This window comes from Lathamus discolor, chromosome 4 (assembly GCF_037157495.1).
Source record: "Lathamus discolor isolate bLatDis1 chromosome 4, bLatDis1.hap1, whole genome shotgun sequence".
NCBI classification, from domain to species: Eukaryota; Metazoa; Chordata; class Aves; order Psittaciformes; family Psittacidae; genus Lathamus; species Lathamus discolor.
This window is the reverse complement of record NC_088887.1, coordinates 30,798,636-30,821,208: the sequence shown is the minus strand read 5'-3', so window position 1 is coordinate 30,821,208 and position 22,573 is coordinate 30,798,636. Positions and strand designations below refer to the sequence as shown.

The 22,573-nt window shown below is 44.6% G+C and overlaps 1 protein-coding gene across 1 annotated transcript; it reads right to left on the bottom strand.

Moving 5' to 3' along the window:
• Positions 1-256: 256 nt before the first annotated feature.
• On the bottom strand, positions 257-14,877 carry IFNGR2 (interferon gamma receptor 2). The gene is made up of 7 exons (XM_065676848.1): positions 14,628-14,877; positions 9,353-9,479; positions 8,693-8,868; positions 6,606-6,754; positions 5,078-5,231; positions 3,677-3,831; positions 257-1,352 (listed from the first exon to the last, which is right to left on the bottom strand). The coding sequence occupies exons 1-7, from the start codon at positions 14,689-14,691 to the stop codon at positions 1,182-1,184; spliced, it is 996 nt and encodes a 331-aa protein (XP_065532920.1). The 5' UTR covers positions 14,692-14,877; the 3' UTR covers positions 257-1,181.
• Between the last annotated feature and the right edge of the window lie 7,696 nt (positions 14,878-22,573).

Here is a 22,573-nt window from a genome sequence, read left to right as displayed (position 1 = left end):
CACAAGTGGTAACATCAGTTCTGTGAGGAAATAACCTGACAAAGCTTTTGGAAAAATGGTACTGGTGTTTCATGCTGGACTTGTGTATTCCTGGAGGGGGCAGAACAGCACTACCACAGGTAGCCTGCACCTCAGACAGTAGCCAAGGTCATGAACAGACCGAGGTATCCCGAACAAGTCATTTGCAAATGAACAAGTTTGTTCTTTTAACATCTTGTATCAACCCCAGGAAAAAATCAGACAAATAAAACCAATCTTTTTAGTACAGAGGTGGTTCATTTGTGCTTTATTAGACACCTTCGAGGCCCCACAGGACTGTGATGTGAGGCTTAACTTCTTAGTTGTTTGCTTTAAGGCACTCAAACCAGAACCCTCAGTCAACTTCTCATTTGCAGAACTACGCTGATTGACAGGCAACAAGAGGTTTTAGTGTTTGATAGTTACCAATGTGTTGTAAATTCTAAGCAAGAGTATTTAAAGTTTGTTTTGCTGCGAAGAACAACTGTCTCACTGCAGGAGCAAAGATTAATGCTTCTCATGAGTGTCTGGAGGCAGGAATAAGGAGGTTGTGCTTGGGGACTTGTTCTTTACACAGTTTCCTGCTGAGGAGAGTAAAGTACTATTTATTTTTTATTAGACTGCCATTTTTAGCTGGAGGGAAGAAGCTGTCACAGAAAAATGCAATATGCCTAGAATGATTCAGAAAAGCATACTGGGATGGATATAATACACACTGAGCACTAACACTGACTTAACAAATGAAGCAACAAAACAAAAGCCACTATAAACATAGTTCCTGGTACAATTATTCACTCACTGAAACAGTCCAAGTTCCACTACATCCTACCATAAAGTGCCATTGGTTCTCAAAGATTTATCTCAATTTGGGGTGGGAAATGTGATGATGTTAATATAGCCATCTGTCTGCTGGCAGTTTAGTGTTCCCTTTCATGTTCTGCCTTTTAAGTCTCTGGCAGAGCATAGCTGCTGGTGTAGCAGCAGAAGCCCTTTGAACAACAGCTCAGGGTCCATGCTATTCCCAGGAAGCAATATCTCACTCAGGATTCATCAGTAGCTGCATTTTGCCCAGAGCTCCTCATGTCCTGCCAGCAGCAACATGCACCACCCCTGGGCAGGAGCTTCTGCAAACGCTCAGTAAAGGCACTCACACCAGGCTGTGCTTAAGTTATGTCACTGTCGCTGGAGATGCTGCGTGAACGAGCCTGACCAGCCAAACCGCCGCCATGGGCCTGGCTTCCTTCTCCACAAAACACAACAGATGAGTTGTCGGGGTCATCCTCAGCATCATTGTGCAGCACCTCTAGACCAGGCATGTTTGGGTTCTTCAAATACTGGGGGAAAGCCAGAAACAACAGTTTAGGTATATAAGCCACTTAACAGACGCGTTACAAGTTACAGACAGAGCAGATACCACCAACTTGCTTCAGACCAGAATTCACAGCAAGAGCTGTTCCATTCTGGATTTCCTTGAAACTACACTGAACAAGGAGAAAGTTAAAAATACCTTATTTCTGTGGGAGGAAAAAGAAAAATCAATCATGAAAACATCCACTGAAGCCGAGTTAAAGCCACTCGCGTTTCCTATTTTTCAGTAATTTTTGGCTACTATTATTTTCCTGTCAGTTTAAGCAAAATCCTACTAGTTAAGAACAAGCCACGGAAGAAAACACTTCTTTATTACACTGCTGGGGACACATCCTCCAACAGCAGGAATCTAGCAACTGGCAGCTTGTCTAAAGCACTGATGTAGCAAAGGAAAGCCAAGATTCTGATTTGATCAGTGCTAGGCGAGTCAGATCTACATACTGCTACCAGCAATCTCTACTGACATGCTTCTGTTGTAGCTGCTTTCTGCTTTGACTTGCCTTCTGCTCCTGTTCCTCCAAAATTAAGTCATCAGCTTTACAATGAACACATAATCAAAGAAAGGAACGTCAGAAAGAATGCAGGCCAGAGGAAATGCTTTCTGTTGCTCCCGCCACCCCCACATATTCTTCTTACCACTGAGCTGATGATGTGTTTCACAGGGAACTGGAGCCATCTTCAGGTACTGAACCAAAAACCACACCTGCCATTGAACATTTTATTCCCCGATTTAAAAATAAAATATAAAATAAAACAAATGTCTGGAACACCGACACCTTCATGTTGTTAAACGAGAGGCATAGCTTGTAGTTTTACTCAAAAGCTTGTTCTGTACTCTAGGAGGTGTCATAATCTGGCTGAGATGGGATGGCAGTTCAAGTCACATCAGCTGTGGGACAGAATTAACCTTAGTTTCAACTAAGGTACCGCCTTCTCTGTAATCATAGCTAATGGCTAAGGAGCAACAGGCTGGTTTTTTCAGGTGTGTTAAACCAACCCAAACATTTTATAGGGGAACCTCAAATACATCCACTTCAGCAAATTCAAGACATAAATGAACCTCAAGTTGGTTCTGCTCTGTGAAGGCATTTCTGCAGTAGAACTCCTCCCCACAACTAAGATCCTTCTGTAAAAGAAGGAAGCATGTGATTTTCCTGAACATCTCAAGGAGTACATATGAAACTGCCTTTAAGCAGACTCCTATATTTAAAGAGGAGAAGCCCCAGGCTGGTTGATCCCTTTTAGAAATACCCATTATAAAAAATCCTGTGTATTTTTCAGATGACTACAATTACTCCAGAACACAGGATGACAGACTCTGAACTGTTTAAATACACACCACATAGATACTTTTCTTCCTATGTGAGCTATGCTTTGCTTGATACCTGCTACAGGTGCCTCCACTGAGCCCCATCAAATGGTAGCTGAGGTAGCAGGAAAAGAGAAAATGATTTACTCCAGAGTCTGCAAGAAGCCTGGGTTCATTCACCCACACATCTATAATAATCTGGAAACAGAGCTCCACAATCACAGAATTACCATAGTACAAGGGATTACTCTGACAGGCAGATCTATACAAAGAACTGATCTACAGACCTGCAAACAAATACAGGCTTTTAAAAATATGGAATTTATGCTAAACAAGGACTTTGAATTTGGGAACTTGGCTTAAAGACAATTTCCTGTTTAAACACTAAAAAGAGGAAGATGAACAGGACTGAAACAATACTGGCTAGTGCAGAAATGTGTGAGCTACAAGGAGGAAAATGTCCCAGGATGAACTTTTACATCCGAGTATTGCTAAACCTACAGGAGAAAAAAAAAAGAAGCCCAAGAAGGTCCCCCCCGGTACTCTTCCACCTTCAAGGGTGTCCCTGCTCTTAAAGCCATCAGTGTTTGCTTTTCCATATTTGATTTTTAATGAGACCCATGTCCCAAGTATGTGTTCTGTAACACACAACACCTTTTTGCTTGCAGTGAGCAACTGTTTCAGGCTTGATGACTTAGATAAGCAATGAAAGGGGCAGACAAGAGGTAGTTAAGGAACAGAGAATCTTACTCTAGTTTCATAACAGGATTAGAGTAGCATTTGTATCTTCGTACAAACTGTTACTTTTCTTATGATCCCCCATTTTATTCCTCTTCTACTCAACTATTTCTTTCTCTATGCACTAAGTAAGTCAACTGTTTACATCTGTTTCCATTACACAACATACAGCTTTGTTCATATTCACTCCAAGAGCATCACAGTCTTTTACAGGGGAGAGAAAAATAAAACATCTCCACATACCTCTTCAAAGTGTGGTGGGATTCGTAAAGGTGGCTCAGACCAATATTTAAGTTTTTTGTGGTATCTCCACAGAAATAACAAACCAACTGCTACCAGATTTACAGAAAGTATCGCCAACAGAAACATTAGTACAATATATACAGCTCTGCTTGCCTCTGAAAAAGAGAAAAACCAAACCAAATATACATATAGCACGTTCACATTTATACAAATGTAAAAGAATACACAGCAAGCTGAAATTTACTATACTTGGTAATCAAAGTATATATATAAAGTACATATTTCTTCAGAAGTAGCTTGTTTAGTGATTCCACGTGGCAGTCACCAGCACAGCCTAAGGCAAGCTCCTGCCTGACACACCAGTAGAGCTGGAGGAATCACTGCTGGTGGTCAGCGGGCAGGCAGGGAGCACAATCGGTCCTTCCACCCTCAAGCTGTCAGCAAGGGCCATTATTGCCAGAGGTTTCTCTTTCAGAACACACACCTCTTTTCAAGCCAAGGGAGCATCAGACACTCCAACATTGCAGCTCTGGGGCTTGTGATCAAGTACTTGATTGATATTACTCAGGAGGTCAGCTCCTGTGGGGCTTCAGAAACTGCATCTACATGTACTCCACTGCCTTCAAAAGCATTCTAAAGATGGGCTGTACTGGCACTGGTGGTCACACAGAGGGAGTCAAGAGATGAACAAACTCCATTATCTTGCATGTGCACTCATCCTCTCGCTTATCTCCTACAAAAACATGGCACTCAACATGTCAGAGAAGAAAGCAGGTCAAAGGGGAGATGGATGTTCCTGTCCTGCAGCAGGCAGTGGCTGAGGGAGAGGATTTGCAAGAACAACACCATCTCCTTCATCAGTGGCTTCCCCTGAAGACCAAGTATTTGTATTTTCTTTCTTCGCATATTTGTGGCAAGTAATACCCACAGCAGTATTTACAAAGGAGAACATGAGGAAGGGTACAATGAAGACTCTTAATTACCAACTGAATGATGCCTCATTCTTCTGCCGTTAATGACAACTGTGAACTATCAGTCTTAGCACTCCTGACAAATCACAGAAACACAGACTGGTTTGGGTTGAAGGGCCCTTAAAGCTCATCCGGTTCCAACCCTCCTGCCATGGGCAGGGACACCTTCCACTAGCCCAGGTTGCTGAAAGCCCCATCCAGCCCGGCCTTGAACACTGCCAGGGATGGGGCAGCCACAGCTTCTCTGGGCAACCTGTGCCAGCGCCTCACCGGCCTCACAGGGAAGAATTTCTTCATAATATCTAATCTAAATATACCTTGGTATATACCCAGGTATGTAACACAAGATAAGACTAACAGTTACATGACCTAAGGCTCATGTTACACTCATCCCAATACATAGAAAAATATAACAAAATTCAATTTATACCACTGATTGTAGTTCTGTAACACTCTGGGACACTTTGCAGTCCAAGTAACTGGAATTCTGGATATGCCGACAATTCTACTTGAATTCTAAAACAGTAAAGTGTCAATTCCTTTAGATTTCTGATTTTGAATAGTGTATTGCTTATCTTTGTCTCCTGTTAAAAAGACAAAAAAAGAATTGTTACTCTAAAAACTAGACCTGCCTTCAACACAAATCCCCTCCCATATTTAATTTGCTCATTCAAAAAGCACAGATTTTGTTTGTCATACTGCAGCTTTCCCGAACAAGAGAAGCCGTGGAATATATTCCAACTTCCCTACTCAAATGCATTGCAAAATTCTTTTTTTCTCCAATTAAATCAAGCTCAACCATTTGAAACCATCTGTAACAGCATGAACAGCAGAGGCATGAGAACGGATGCACAGTCTCATTTTAACCACCATGTGCTGCTGGGTGCTTTGATGCACCTTCTGTAACAGCTCAGGCAGCATGCACAATATAGGAAGGCAGAAGGAAAAACAAGCCATGAGAAGTGCCCCTCCACCACCAGAGGAGACTGAAGGAGGTGTAGTCAGGGAAGAGCATCCATCCCCTCAGCTCCTTCTACTGAAGGGGAAAACAGCTGACGGGTAGTGCAAAACCTCCAGTCTCTACATGGCCAGCATAGTCTTTTGGTTATTTTTAACCTGTGAGGGGCTAGGAGAAGGGCCTCAGGTAGGCCTACAGAAGCATAAAAGAGTAACCTCTTGTCTGAATCTCAAACATGAAGGTATTTTAGGTGTGTCAGAAAAATACACATTAGTGCAAGAGAAGAAGGAAGTGGAGGCATTTTTCAGTCTGAAACAAAGAGGTTTTTTAAAGAAATTATTTTTTTCTGCTTCTGTTTTTTTTTAACATTTGACTTGAGAATGACGTTATTGCAAATCTTTTTTCATTTTTATTTTTATTGAAATGTAACTTAACTCCTCCCCTGCAACGCTGGCCTGTCAAGAACACAATTATCAGAGCCACAGACAGCAGCATAAGTACGCAACGAGACCAACACCTCTAAGTCTCAATATGAACAGCTCATCCCAGCTGCCCCAGCACGTTTCTAATAACTCTGCCTTTCCCTGCCCTAGGAGTGGGTGATATCAGGCCAAAGCAGCCTGCTACTGAAGCTGCCAGCACAAACAAGCCCAGCACAGGAAAGGAGGAAGGATATTTCAGTTTTTCTAAATTGCCTAAGCAACCTTTGGAATCTTCAAGCCACCTTTGATAATGTGCAGATTCTCTCCCTTGATCTGCAATGTAATTAACCTTAGTTTCACACAGAGGAAAAGAAGACGGTTTTGAAATTCTGTAAGGCATGCAATACTTGTGCCAAGACCAAATTCACTTTTTTTCAAAACACCAAATGGTGACATTCACCACTAGGGGAAAAAAACGAGTTTTCTTCCTCCATTTCTGCTGTTTGCCAAGAGACACTGACTCGCACCTCTTAGCCACAACGGCATTATGAGCAAAGTAAAGTAGAGAGAAGTCTTACTTTTTTAATAGAACTCGTTGCATTCTCCCAGTAGGACACATGATACTGAAGAGAGTATCCTGCTTCAGATCCGAACGGGGGCGTGACACTAATGAGAAGTGAGTCAGAGCTTACAGTCACACTGTTCACTTTAGGAGGCCCTATAGTAGCTGCACATAAAGAAAGAGCAGTGAATCTCTGGCATGCAGAACAGCTCCATGTACTGTCTCCAACCTTTGATACACTCAGCAAACATGCTAAATATGGGGAATACAACATTTTCTCATCTACTTCATGCATTGAAGATATCTACTTTATTACAAATCTAAGGGAAAAGACTTGAAAGCATAAGTGAAACTAGACAATTAAAAAGTTTCCTGTTACCTTTCCCTGGAAATTCAGTGAGTACTCACTAAAATGTATCTGCATTTATCTGCAGTGAACGGTGATACCATTTTGTTCCTCCTCCTTTTTTCCTTCAACTAGCCTGCCACATACTCCATATTCACTAAAAACCACACTGGTCAACAGATTGGAAGAGGAGTAACCAGTTTCCGACTCCTTGCTTTGATGTCTCCATCTGCCCTATAAGTTAAAGATGATTAACTTTCTTTAGTCAAGTACTCTGAAGTCTAAATCATGAAAAATATTATATAAAGTACTGCCAGTCCTAATACCAGAGACCTGTGTGATCACAGGTCATATATGGTCACTAGTCATCCAATTGTTGTATCTTGGCTTCTTTCAGCAGTTAAGCTCATCAGCATTCCTAAAGCACTCCAGGATCTCAAACAACCCCACTCATGCAAATATTAGTTAACAGCTGCTTGAATACTAAAGAGGGGTAACTACTAAAGTAAAAATCAATCCTTGCATGCAACCATTACGCACTGTACCTCAAAACTCCCAGCACAACCTGCTCTGTCCTCTGCTGCTTTAGAGAAAATTGCCCCCCAGGATCTTTATATTGGTAGAGAAATTTCAGTTTCTTTCTACTTCCTGTTGCTGTACAACTGCAAATGCCTTGTGTGTCCTTGCAACTACCTAAAGCTCCCCTCTCGAGTGAGATTGAACCAAACATTAAAGGAAGAGAACAGCCTGACTGAGCAGCCAATGGTCTCAGTGCCTAGGAGCTGATCTCCAGGGCAGTCACACAGGAATGATCACATAATGTTCCCCCTGCTCCCCACCAAGGGACAGACACAAACATCTTTCCCACACCAAGCCTCTGCTTTGTCTTGCATTCCCATGAGCCCAGAGCTCTCCTAACCTCAAAGGATCCCACTCCTGAACAATCCTGTACCACAAGTGATAGATACATTGGTTGTAGACTTCAGCGCAGGATTCAGGCAATTCCTCAGCCTTGCACTCTCTACTGCTAGAGAAATTGCAAGATTTAGAACTGAAGTCACCAGGGAAAGCATCACACTCTGCAGCATGGACTACCACTGCTCCTCACAAGATATGGGAGAACTTGAACTTGAGTTAATAAATCTATTCCTCTGCTTCACTATTACTTCAGAGGTGTTTTTAAACTCCGACATTTACTTTCTTTTAATCCTGTAACCAATCACAGCAAGGCAAAGAGCAGATCTTATGAAGAACAACAATACGCTTGTTCAGACATTTAACAGGATTTTATGTGTGCCCATAGCCCTTCTACACAGTAGTCAGGACAGTTTATATTTCTTAGAAAAGGGATCTGTTCAACAGAAACAGGTAGTTTGTACTCAGACCACAACAAATCAGGGGAGGGTATGTGTGTGTGCAACAGTGCTAAGTGGGGAAATAAGGAAATGGAAAACTCTAACACAGTAATGTTGCAGCTCTTATAAGGCTCAACCACTCAAGGAAACTCATTGGTTTCTCTTTTGATACTTACTGAAAAAGTGCACTGCTAACCCCACTTCAGAGGAATTAAGTATTATCAGCTTCCTAGTGACACACCAAGGCCTTGCAGTCTTTGTTCACTGAACACCTACAGTTCTCTCACTTGGCTTTTGTACATAATAGAGTCAAAAAGTCTACAACAAACAACAGGGGTTTTTTTTTTTTTCTAAAGAAACCTCCTTTGAGAGAGAGACACTGAAACCACAAGCAGCACTTACTGTTTCTCTCTGCCACAAAGGGATCTGTTTCCACCCACTCAGAAGTCACTTGCCCTAGCTCAGCCCTCACGCGCAAAACAAGAGTCCAGCGCCGCTCCTTAAGCGACCAGGGGAGACTGCATTCAGTGTGGGTGATCCGGGTGCAGTTCATCTCATCCCACTTGTTGAAGGCCCCTCTGCAATGCAAAACAAAGGACAAATAAAGCACCAGCAGAACTGTGCAATAACCTAAAATACAATCCCTTCCGCTAAGACAATTTTTGGGATGAAAGAACGTGTTACAAAACTACCACTTTCATGCCATCTGAATTCCCCAGCCCTTTCAGCACCTGCACCTCCTCAGGATCTGGAGAAAATTTAAATTAGCAAGAGAGAATTTGGTAAGTCTATAATTCCACAGGAAACTATGCAACGTTTCTGGGTGCACTTCAGGTCTTCAATCTTTTCTCAGTTCAGCAGACATATCACAGGCTAAGAGACTGCCAGCCTTCAGATTCTGCTTTCAGGTATCCATAAAAGCATGTGTAATAGACATCTGTTTATTTCTGTGTTTGTTCATTTCTAGGTGGGTTTTGTTTGGTTGGTTTTGTTTGTTTTAACTAATTGTGTTACTGGGTTAGTACAAAATCAGTTTGGTTGTTTTCAGAACTATTTACTTACGTTTTATAATTGACTGTGTATAACACCAAGCCTCTATCCACTTCAACAGGAGACCACCTCAGCAAGCTATGAAAGTTATAGGAATAAATCATCACATCCTTTGGTGCTGGTAAATGGGGAGAAGATTCTAAAGTAAGAAGAATAATAAAACCAGTTATTGAAACATTCAAATACACTGTAGCTAACATTTGATCTTTAAATTCCTTCACCATATATTTTAATTGCTTTGTAGGCAAACCATTCTTCCTCCTTCCATTTCTAGCTGCACTTGTACCAATACATTTAAGTCCCCGCTATCCATAAGCACTGAAATGCAACTTACTACTTTTATTTATTCCATACAGAACATAGTACTGAAAGTATCAAGTCCAGTACAAAAAAAAATAATCCCCATTACAAAAGCTCATCCATTGAAATTGTCTGCATCTTACATTTTACTGTGTTAACTTCTCAGAACACATTTTTCCTACCCATCTGCCTCCTGCTAACTTGTTTGAAAACATCGGCGTTGTTTCACTGAAATTTTCCAGGAAAGGGGGTAGGGAAGCCTTCTCAAGCCATTCACAAGCACCATTCCACTTGCAAGCCTCAAATTTCATCCGTTTTGAAACTGATTTCACAATGTAAAAAAAGAACAGAAACCTCTGTTAGAGGCATGCCTTCTACTAGTAGCAATGTCCACCCAAATTTGGTCATGCTATGAACTCCTGGTGGTGAACAAAGACTGCAGTCATGCTTGAGCAGCTTTTCAGGAGGCAAGCAGCACAGAAGTGGAGAGCAAAAGGTTGCGTCTCTGCTGACCAAAGCTGGGTGGAGAAGGAAGCTGTCTACTGGGACTGGAGGGCTGCCAAAGGCCAGGCACGGAGCTAGCAGCAGAGGGGTAGGAAAAACAAGGCGGGGGGTAGGGGCGGGTGGGAAGGGAAAGAGGAAGGAAAGGTTGGATGGATGAACGGCAGCTGTGCAAAAGGCAGAGAACCAAAGGCTGGAGAAAGGGGAGGGGGGGGGGGGTGGGGGGGTGAAGTAAAGAAAGCCAGATGAGAGGTGGAGGAGCAGCTGGAGGGAGATGTTACCAAACAGGGCAAAACAGCAGGCTGAAGAACTATAAAACACTGAAAGACATGGAGATCAACAGTAAGGAATTGGGACAGCCAAAAGCAAGAGACTGTGATTACCACCAGTAGGCTGAGGTGAGGAAGGCAGGAAAATGCAATCATCTAATGCCTTCAAAACCAAAACAGCCTCACACTTGTAACCACAGCCTTGCAGTGGCTCAGGTGAGAAGGGCCTCTGGGAGCTCTCTAGACCAAGTCCCTGCCACAAGTAGAGCCAGCTCTGGCATTAGAACTGGCTCCTCAGGGCTTTCTCCAGGCTAGTCCTGAACCTCCAAGGACAGAGCTTGCATGGCTTTGCTGGGCAATGGCTTCACTGCCTGCCTGTCCTAAAAAGGAGAAAGGTTTTCCTTCTATGCTTGACTCGTATATGCCTATGTAGTGGATCCTCTTACACCACTAAACATACGGGGTCAACAGGTCATAAGCTCAAAGACAACCACGACATGATATCCCACATTATAAGATTTCATTTTTTGTTCTTAAGACAATAATCTCCTAAAATCTGGTTGGGGATTTTTTCTCATAAATAAGATCAGATGATGAAGCACTTCAGCTAAATTCTGTTCCCAGCCTTCTCTGGGAACATGGGGATAACATTAAAAAGTTTTTTCTTTTTGAGTTCTACACCTGTTTTGTTACACAGCACTAGACAGCACACTGATGCTGATGGTGCCATCTTTGGGAAGAGACATCATGCCAGGCTCTTAACATCCTCCACGTACAGGAAGGAGATGACACATCTTCATGAAGTTTCATTAAACCCTAAGTCCATTTACAAAATAACCAGGTTAAGCTCTCAAAGTTTTAATTAGGCATGTTACCAATTCCTTAGCCTCTTAGCCACTACTTTTAAGTAGTGCTCTTAAGTAAATACACATTGCCGTAGGCTACAGATGGATCATCGAGCACTGCAAACTTGATTGAGTTGCCTTATACCTATAAACGCTACCTGACTATTAATCTCCTGCATATTGTCTTCATTTAAGAAAAGTTTTCACTTTCCAGACACGCAGATTCTTTCTTGCACTCTTACCGCTGGTCTGGCATGTGGCAAGGTATCTCACACCATCAGTAATCTGTGCACTCCAACATCCAATAGAAACTGATTATAGAAACACCAAGAAAGCTGTCAGAACGAAACACAAGCAATGGCTTTGGGTTTCTCCCCTCAGAAAAAAAAAAGGGGGGGGGGGGATAATAAAAAGCAATGAAGAATGAGGGCAGCTGGTCCATGTTCTCCTCAATCAGGACTTCATGCTGATTGCTCTGCTTTAGATTAGTCTTCAAAACCAGAATATTTCCCCTACCAGCTTCAAAACCACTGATAGTTATCAAATCTACAGCTCTGCAGTTGCACCTCAAGATGCTGCATGCCACAAGGCACTTACTACTGCACTGAGGAGCTGGGTTTGTAGAGCACCAAGGGAACCCATCCGTATTTCAGTTAGACATCTCAAGTTGACACGGGAAGTTACTGAAATTGCTGAAATAATGCACTGTACTCTGTAATGATCTTCAGCTTGTGTGAGCCAAAGCAACAAAACACACTCTGCAGAAAAAAAGCACTTACATATGAAAGTATCCTAGAAAAACCAGAGCCACCTCAGCCAGGGCGAGGCAGAAACGCCCCATCCTTACTGAAAGGTGGTCTTGCTGAGCCAGTTCTTTTAAAACATCTCCCAAACAACACTCAGATTGTTTTCTTCCCGATGCAGAGACTTCCTGTCTCTTCGAACCACAAGTCAAAGATTTCACACAGCAGAGTGTGAAGCCACAAGTTACACTAAGTGAAAGCAGCTCAGCTTGGCCTAGCTTTCAGTTTCACAGCATCTGTTCCTGCTCCTGGATAATTTCTGCTCCCTTCCCTCGCATCAGCCTGAGAATACATCATTTTGCTGTCAAAAAAAGAAGTCGACAGGGGGGTAAAATGGGTGGTGGGGGGGGGGGGGGTGTGTGTGTTAACAGACTTTTGTCCTTCTCTGGTACTAAATTGGCTTCTCATATAGTCAGACAAGCACCAAAACCTGCAAAACGTCAATAGCAGAAGTGTGGGGCCAGGAGGGGACAGGCAAGAATTGCTGGCTATTCTTTTGGCTCAGATTTTAAAGTGTAGCATCACCATTTACACCAGAAGAAACATGGTGCACTATGCCTACAAAAAAGAACACAGAGGGGGAGGAGGTCCTACACACAAGCCAAACACCAGAACAGCTCCCTAGGAAATCTTCCTACTGCAGTTGGGATGGGACTGGGCCATACTGACTGCAGCAGGTCCCCCTGGCTTGCCCCAACCCACCCATGGGCATTTGGACTCCTAAGTCCATCCACAGACTGCAAGCCTGGTAAGTTAGCTGCTCCCAAGCAGCCAGACAGCTGCACAGGACTTACCAGTCACAGGCTGGTCAGTCAGACCTTGATGTCTGACAACATGATGTTGTCAACAAAAGGTGACGGCAGACACACTGAACTCATGGAGGTACTTGCATGACAGAATAAGGACCACGCTGCAAACATGCCTCATTCAAGACATGTTGCAGCAGCTCTTCCACACTTGCTGGGATACACAGTGAAGCCAGGATTATATACTCATCAGCTACAGCTTAGACCCAACCTGAAGAGCTTTGCTTTCAGGGCCTCCATTATGGCAAAGCATTTACATATAAGTCTAAATCCATTCCTACCCAAACTGTCCATTCACAAAATCAGATAGAGGCAACTCTAGTCTTTTAGCGTTGTTTAACATCTCCATTGATAATCTGGATGAGGGGATCGAGTGCACCCTCAGTAAGGTTGCAGACAACACCAAGTTGGGCAGGAATGTTGATCTGCTGGAGGACACAAAGGCTCTGCAGAGGGATCTGGACAGGCTGTGTCAATGGGCTGTGGCCAATGGCATGAGGTTCAACAGGGCAAAATGCCAGGTCCTGCACTTGGGCCACCACAACCCCCATGCAATGCTCCAGGCCTGGAAAAGAGTGGGTGGAAAACTGCCTCGAGGAAAAGGACCTGGGGGTGCTGACTGACAGCCACTGAACATAAGCAGCTTGTGCCCAGGCAGCCAAGAAGGCCAACAGCATCCTGGCCTGTATCAGAAACAGAGTGGCCAGCAGGGCCAGGGCAGTGATCATCCCCCTGTACTCAGCACTGGTGAGGCCACACCTCAAATCCTGTGTTTGGTTCTGGGCCCCTCACTACAAGAAAGACACTGAGGTACTGGAGCGGGTCCAGAGAAGGGCAACAAAGCTGGTGAAGGGTCTGGAGAGTAAGTCTTGCAAAGAGCAGCTGAGGGAACTGGGGGTGTTTAGTCTGGAGACGAGAAGGCTCAGGGAGACCTTATCACTCTCTACAACTACCTGAAAGGACGACGCAGTGAGGCACAGGTCAGGCTTTTCCCCCCAACTAATGAGTGACAAGACAAGAAGTAACGGCCTCAGGTTGCACCAGGAGAGATTTAGATTGGACATTAGGAATAATTTCTTCACAGAGAGGGTGCTCAGGCCCTGGAACAGGCTGCCCAGGGAAGTGGCGGCATCACCGTCCCTGTGAATGTTCACAAACCGTGCAGATGGGGCCCTCACTGACTTGGTTTAGTGGTGGACTTGGCAGCACTGGGGTAACGGCTGGACTCCATGAACTCAACGATCTTTTCCAACCAAGCTGGCTCTTCGACTCTAGTACAGCCGACACACGGGTGGCACGCCACAAACTACAGCCAGGTGCACGTACACCGTACCGACCGCCCCGCCCCGGGCTGAACCGGACAGACCCTCCGAGCCCGGCAGCAGAGCCAGAGGCAGCCCACACCACGGCACGTTTCTCGGAGCAGCAACCCCGGGCTGGGCAGGAGAAACCTGGACTTGTCCTCCTTCAGAGGGACAGGCACAGCCAACGGGCGGGAAGGGTGAAACCCGCCGACAGCCCCGCTCTCCCCACTGCCGTCTCCCTGCTGCGGCTTCCGCACCCATGGGACGGGCCCCGCTGTCCCCACCACAGCCGCCTCCAGGGCCGCCCCAGCCCGGGCCCTCGCGCCACAGGCTTCCGCTGGCGCCCGGGCCGGAAGCCTGCCGGGGACAGAAGCACCGAGAAGCGAAGCCCGGGAGGCAGCCCCCAGCCCCCCGCCGCCGGGCGCGACCGCAGCGAGCCCCGCGCCCCGCTGCACCCACCTGCACCCGAGGCTCGCACCGAGCCAAGGAGGAGGAGAAAGAGGAGTAAGGCCCGACACGGCATGGCCCGGCTGGCAGCGCCCCGCCGCCCGGCCCCGCTCGCTGCCAGTGGCTGCTCGCCGGTCTCTGAGGAGCGGGGCCGGCGGCGGGCAGCCCTAGGGCAGGAGCACTTCCCACCCGCAGCCCGGCGGGCCTGGCTGCAGCTGAGTGCGGGCAGCCAGAGAACCGCTCCCTACGCCTCAACTCTGCTCCGCCTCAGGGGAGGGAGAAACCCGCGACACCCTACGGGAAGGCACACCCCGCCCTCGGCCCCGCCTGTGCCGTGGCGGGGTCTGGGACCGAGGGGCCTAACGGGACCAACGGCTCCAGCGGCAGGTGAGGGGTGGCTGAGGCCGGGCGTGAGGGCGGCCCGGAACCCGTCGCCGCCGGCCGCCCGCGGTCAGCGCCGCAGAAGGCTGCGGGTGCGTTTATGGCGTGCGGTTGATGTGAGAAAATGTTGCCATGAAGCGGTTGAAGTTCCCCAGCTTTCTCCGGTGCACCTAGCGTAGGCTGCACCGGCCGTGGTTAAACCTAACCCCATACCTTAAACCGGTGCTGATTATTGCATGGTATTGCGATGAAAACATCTAGAGGTGGTGCGGGGGGGGAGGGGCAGCATTCCTCCCAGATAATTATTATTTTAATAGAGCAGTTGTTTTAAAATAATTCACTAGGCAGAGACCTGTTTTTAAGAGCTTTCAGCAGTGCTTTACTTAAAGGTGCGGTAAAGCAGAGGAGTGGTTGGTGTGCTTCCTGAACAGAGTCAAAATGCTCTCTCTTCAACACTTAAGAGAGAAAACGTTTCATTAGCAGCCTTACAATGCCTGAAGGCAGCCTACATGAAATCTGGAGAGGGACTTTGTACAGGAGCATGTAGGGATACCACAAGGGGAAATGGTTTTAAACTGAAAGAGGGGACACTTAGATTAGATATAAGGAAGAAACTCTTCCCTGTGAGGCCGGTGAGGCGCTGGCACAGGTTGCCCAGAGAAGCTGCGGCTGCCCCATCCCTGGCAGTGTTCAAGGCCAGGTTGGACAGGGCCTTTGAGCAACCTGGTCCAGTGGAAGGTGTCCCTGCCTATGGAAGGAGGGTTGGAACTGGATGAGCTTTAAGGTCCCTTCCAACCCAAACCATTAAGTGATGATAAGATTCTATGATTAGTACAAGATTGGGCAGAAAGCAGAACTATGACCAGCAGAACTGCCAACAGAGGAAACCATGCAGAGTTAGGGTACTTAAAACATCTTTAATTAATAAGGGTGATATTTAGCCACCTCAAGGCTCCGAGGGAAAGTTTACACCACTGCCATCAGGTTTCTGACTAAGGGAAAGCAAGCAAGTACAGCAAGAGTATCTTGTGCTCAGAGCACTAGGTAAGGGCTGGGCAGCTTTGATTTCCAAGCTTGTATGAATCACTTGATTTCACTGTAGTTCAACTCCTCCTCAGTCGAGAGATTCCTCCTTTCTCTTACGCCTGTGTGGCCTGCTTTTATCAACTGCAAGCTTTCAGGGCAAAGATCTTCCTTCTGCAAGGAGGTACACTAATAAAGCGGGACAGAATCTCAGTCAAAGCCTTTTAACACTGACACAAATTATAAGAGCTAGAAAGTATTACAAACAAAGGAGGGGGAAGAAAAAAGCAAATGCTGAAAAACTCACTGATTGGTTGGTTGATTCTCAAAATAAGATGGGCTGGAAAGGGATGTTAGAGATTAAAGTCATTGAGTTATGTTTCGCTGCACTTGATATGGCTGACCTCTTTCTGAACCCTTCTGGGAAGAGTGACTCAACTCTTTCAGTCAAGCAGCGCTGTTCTACTGAAACCCTCTGCTCCACAAGCTTCACTTGGGGATTTTCCAAGTGCCAGCCCTGTGCTGAGACAAAGATTCTTTAACTATAATGTTTGAAGCCAGTGGAGAAATTTTGGTCATGCACTGTTAACGTGACTGTGGAGCATTTCTGTTGACAGCAAAGCAGGTAGCCGGGAAAGCCACTGGCAATTTCTAACTGTGAAACTTACATAGCAAAACAGCAGGTCTAGAAGGTGTGTTAATTTTGGTGGCATCTCTACTTCTTACATTAACAAAATTTTTGATTCACTGAGGAAACTTATTCAAGAACAACTCAAACCGTGACTTCTGAGGCAGGGTTTCCCTGCCTGAAAGACACATATTTACTGCAATTGTTAGGGAAATCCCATAACGGGTCATGTTTTGTTTTTTCCCTTTGTCAAACCAGACAGGAAAATTTTGCAGTCTTTTGGTTTTGTTCCAGCTGATGTCTCTCTCTCACCTTGAGCTTCTTCCTGAGTCAAAGAAATTACTCTGTTAACAGTCTAGCAGGCTGCTAGGAGGGAAGTCGGATTGACCGGTCGTGCCTTCATGAAAAAAGGTTAATGAAATACATGGTTTTCACTATCAGTGGATGAGGATGTCTTAAAACTGGTAGTTTAAGGAGAGTTGAAGAGAGAGAGGAGAGAACTGAGAAAAAATAGTGATTTTATGGAGATGGAGATGAGAGAACTGGAGTCAATGCAACATCTGATCCTATTAATCAGCTCCAAAAGAAAAAAAAATACTTATTAACCCAGGAAATCTGTAGAACCTACAGGAGTTCAGAGGTAATTCTGTATATTGCTTTATTTTCTTTGAGCTTAGGGAGCAAGAAGCAAAGCTAATGTCAGATCAGAAAGTAAGGAACAAATTAGTTTTTCTTGATGGTCTTTTTCCCTCACTAAAAATTACCAACATAAAAATGTGAAAGGTAGCAAGCGAAGGTAGAAAGAAATACATTTCAGAGGGAAAATGGTTCCATCTGCCACTTCAAGTGTCAGGCTCTTAAAATCACTGAGAAACCTTACGTGTATTAAAAAAAGAAAATCCATTGTGCAAACTATTTACTAAAGTCTGGCCTTGACAGTTATTGTATGTGGATGCTTGGGTTCACCCTTGTAAAACTGAAACCAACTCACCCATAAGAAGACAGATAATCAATATCAAGGCAATCATTTTCCTGCAGCCCAATTTCTGGCACATAAACTTGAACAAAAATTGAATCTACGGAATATAAGGAGTTTCTCCAAATATAACACATAGAAAGAAGTGAAATGCATCTATTGTAAGACTTGTGGATGCCTCATACATCAGGTAGTGATCAGCAGGTAAACAACATTAGACCACAGTGGTCTTAACAGGGAGATCAACCACCTTCCTTGTGCTCTTCCATTATCCCTCTTCCAGGCATCTCATGTAAAGAACTACGGCTAACTCAGTTAAGAAACCAAAAAAAGGAAGCAGATAAAAAAGAATTCCCCCTCCCACCCAATTTGTAAATGACCAAAAATTTTTGACAGTCACTGGAATTCATCTATGGTATTCACTCTGCCGATGTTTCGAGCAGTGTGAACTTACAGATGCTCGCAAGCTCTTCAAACTCTTACCTCTTTACTTCCAACTCATGGTGTTTGCTGCCATGATTTTTAATGTTATTCCTCAAAGAGAAATGTAACTGAGTTGTTTGATACTGGCCTAACATGAAAACCATACCGGTCTGTTCAGACACAAAGCCTCTCTCTGCAAATTGTGCTGTGACAGCTCTGCTAACCTGTGGGAGAAGGCTGGAATGATCTGCACCCTTGTCTGCAAACTGGGTCCTTTTGGAGGTAGATGGAAGGGTATTTAGGGATGTAAAGCAATTCAGCAAGACATCTTTTTTCACTTAAAAGTTCTACTCCTTCTGGGACTTGCAGTAACTAGAATGTTCTGGTTGCCAGCACCTGACAGACTAAACCTTCTGTAGCCCTCTTTATTCACAAGGGGTTTGCGACAGGAAACATCATTGTGTAGCAAGTGGTTGAAGACAGCAAGTACTTTATCTTCCTATGGTCTTATTCCCAACCTGCAAAGGCAGAACTGCTACCATCAAATAGTTCAAAATTAAAAGTAAATTACAAGATTTTAAAAAAGCTTCTAATATCTTAATATTTGAGATAAAGATTATGTTTTATTTTTGCATTCAAACATCCTGAATATACAACCCTCTGTCTTTGAGTGTATGAGAGAGCAAACAAGTATTTCATCTCACAAATGCATAGGAAGAGATGATTTGCGATGGTGCTAAAGAGCTGATAAACATCTATGTATTCTCTTCCTGTTGTCCCTTGACATAGCCAGTCAGTCATTCTTTAACACTTGTTCTGCTCTCTCAACTGTGTTCATGCTCCTCCGGCTGCTGCAGGATCCATTTCTGACACTTCCTCTTGAAAAAGTTGAGAGAGAGAAAATAAGAAAAGAATCCAAAATGAGGAAAGAGGAGCCAGGAATGCAGCTGGGAGAAAAAACATCCATAAATTGCTGCACAGGCAGCTGGCATCATGGTGTTTGGGCTGCAGTGATGCCTGTGCTCACAAGGAAATGCTGGGTACAACAGACTTTACCCTGGAAAAAGATACGAGCACCCACAGCAGCCAGTAGTGCCTGACCCTGCTCTGGCCTCAGGCAGTATCAGAAATGCTTGACATGTGGCCCTGCAAACTAAGGTATTCTGAGGACTCTGGCAGCAGGAACCTGATAAGACCCATGGCAAGGTGGGCACATGGCCACAGGTTTCCCAGGCCAGCATCTTAAGGAGTCTGACTTCTCACCAGCTCTTTGTTGAACCTGATATTCTTCATCATCTCCCATAAATCAGCAGCTCCAGCAGTAAGACAGATGTGCACTAGTTTGGGCATTCATGAGTTCTGTGTCACCATATAGGGGGCTCCACTGCTGACTCCTAGGGATTTCCTTAGCATTACACAGCAAGATAAACGCCTGATCATGTGAAGTGAGGTTTTAAAGATCAGACCTCTCCTCAGAGGAGAAAGGTTACTTTATTTCTCCTGTCCATTCTGAGGTAAGATTATAAAGTGAAAAAATGAGTTAAGGAAGTTATGTCACACCAGTAAAGACATTTGCCTTGTGCTAGTTCTTGAATTTTAACTGGAAAGTTGGTGCTGTCATGCTTTGCATTTTGACCTTGTAGCACAGGGAAGTGTTGTTTTTAATCTCAGGGCATATCAGTTAGCAGTTAATACCAAGGCAAAAGGTAGGAAATATTTTTATTTGTTTCATATTTAATACAAATGTATTACAGCAGGAGCTTGGCCCTACTCAGCTCTCTTCAGGTTGTCTTCTGCTCAGTCAACAGCAGCAAGCTGTACTCATATGGGGCTCAGGCTATGCTGGTTGTGCCTGTCAAAAGCAGAGAAGGCAAAGAGATCAGGAAGAAAAAAAAGAAACCCTTCCCTCCCTCAGTCTTGTTTGCATACTTGGAATTAGAGCATTATTGAGATTGTTTACTTGTGAACTGAGCACCCAGAACAGACTTTCCTAGCAGCCAGTGGGTGTGAGCCCATCAGCGCGTGCATTTTGGCATGCTGTGGTGCTTTAAACCAAAAAGTTCTAGTGATTCATTCACTGATGAAATAAAGTCTCCTGAAACAAGAGAGGAAGTACAGTCAGTTAGTCATGGCATGCCTATTTAGAGCAGTTTACAGAGCAGCAGAAACAGAGATGTGCTTACGTGGATAGATAAAACCCCCATATCTGCTATAGATAAACTTGTTTTCCAGATCATTATTTCTAAGATAAGGCATATCTTGATCTCTGAAAATGATCACTAATTTAAGATGCCAGGGCATGTAGTTGATAGTTGTAAATAGTTACATTAACAAAAAGATCACAGTGACAGAAAAAAACCAAGTTCCTCAAATACTGACATTTAGATGTGTAATTGTTTGGACTGTACAATGTTTGGTGTGGGGATTTTCAAGGCAACAGGGTAGAAGGTTAAAAGAGGTTAATTCTGTAAGCCATTCTTTGATGAGAGCAGCCTAAGGCCCACTGCACCATTATTACAATATTATTTCTGGTAATGGAAGGCTTGCAGCACTGGGAAGTGACTTACAAAAGCACCTCCAGAAAACATGAGTGTTCAAAACCAGTTGCATGTAAATAACATGTCTTTCTCCTTTGAGTTCTTGTCTAACATACACATTTATATTGTGGGCAAGTACAGGCAGCAACCACACTAAAATGCCTGTGAGAGAAGTCCCAGCTCCCTACCTGAACAAAAGCCAAGCCAGCTGCACAGCCCACTGCACTGTAAAGAGGAGGCTGTATCCCCTCTCCGTCTTGTGGCACTGGTCTGGCCTGCTGGCCTGGCTGATCTGACACAACTCTTCTCGGGGTTAGTTGAACTGATGCATCCCAGCACCAAGTAGTTACTAGATCCAACACAAGAGAGTGAGGAAGGGTTTGGGAGAAAAAGGCTTTAGGCTGGGGTAGAAATCAAGGAACACTCATCCAGTCTTGACAGCTGTAAAATCAGCTCTTCTGTTAGGTCAGATCTCAACCTGCAGGACTGTCTTACCCTTAGCACATTCCTCTTTGATGCCTGAACTAGACCATAATGCTTACTGAAAAGCATGAGTGGAGATCTACGACAGGAGCTGAATCTCATCTGTTACTGGAATTTCAGATGGATGTTGCCAATGCTTAGACTATATTTGTCTAAGCCTTCCAGCATCTCAGTGATCAGGCAGAGAATTTGGCCTTACAAATTGACAGAAGATCTGGAAGAAAAACAGAGACGTGGCTTTTCACACAGAGCCTTAAGAAATCCTGATACCAAAACTACGTGGGCCTACAGGCACCTGCAGAGGCCATTTCTGTCCTGACTTAATCTCATTTGGTGACAGAAGACTTGGGGAGCATTCACATCTTGCCTTTTTTTTTTTTTCTTACTTATAAGAAACTCCTCCAATAAGAGATGGAACAGGGTCCATGAAAAGGAATTAGGCAAGCTGGGTTTGAAAATGGTAATGCTTTAAGTTAGTTTTAGACATCATAACCAAGTGCCATCTATTTGTCCAACAGTATAGTATGCCAAATGTGATGAGACTCTCTAAAGGGGAACTGGTGACTAAAGCTGGGAAAACTGTAGTGATCAGTGCCCTTTCGGTTACTCTCAAAAGTTCTTTAGAGTCAAGGGCTGCTGTGCAAATATGGTCAAACTAATTTGATGCATTAACAAATATTCTTACATCTCAGAGGCTTCTGTATGAGGAAGGTTTTGCAAAAGAACAGATACACAGCATGGGCAGAAAGTGGTTTTCCTGCAGGTAGGATTCAAGTTCTTGAAAGTTTTCTGGAAAAACTTTGGTTGAACAAAGCGCTTAATTCCAATTGTTAGGTATTATTTTCTGCAAATAGTAAGTCCTCAGCACTTAAAACCAGAAATCTGTGGCCGAGAATGTCTCTGAAGGATAACCAATATGGCAGTTGATCTCTCAGGGAAGCTGAGAGCAGTGAGAGAACCCAGCTTTCTGCCAAAGATGCATCCAGACCTCTAGTCAATGTAAACAGATTGATCCTATGACTGGAGAAAGGACACTTTTATATATAGGCAATGGCACTCCTTTATGGCCTCTGGTACAGGGACAAGGAGCATTACTTGGGCCATTTGCCTTTGATCATGCGTGAGCAGACAGAGTATCACAGCTGTAGATGGAACACGAAAGGACCTGGAACTCTGGTGACCATCTTCTGCAGTCACTGTGGGCAGAGAAATAATGCAGCAAAGATGAGGTAAACTGTCATTAGAGATCTGGGTTTGGGCAATCCCAACCACAACTATGGCTGAGTAGAGAATGGATTGAGAGCAGCACCTTGAGGAGAAGGACTTGGGGTGGTTTTCAATGAGAAGCTCAACATGAGTCAGCGGTGTGCACTCACAGCCCAGAATGGCAGCCATGTCCTGGGCCGCATCAAAAGGAGCATGACCAGCAGGTCCAAGGAGGTGATCCTGCCTCCTACTCTGCTCTTGTGAGACCTCACCTGCATTACTGCATTCAGCTCTGGGGTCC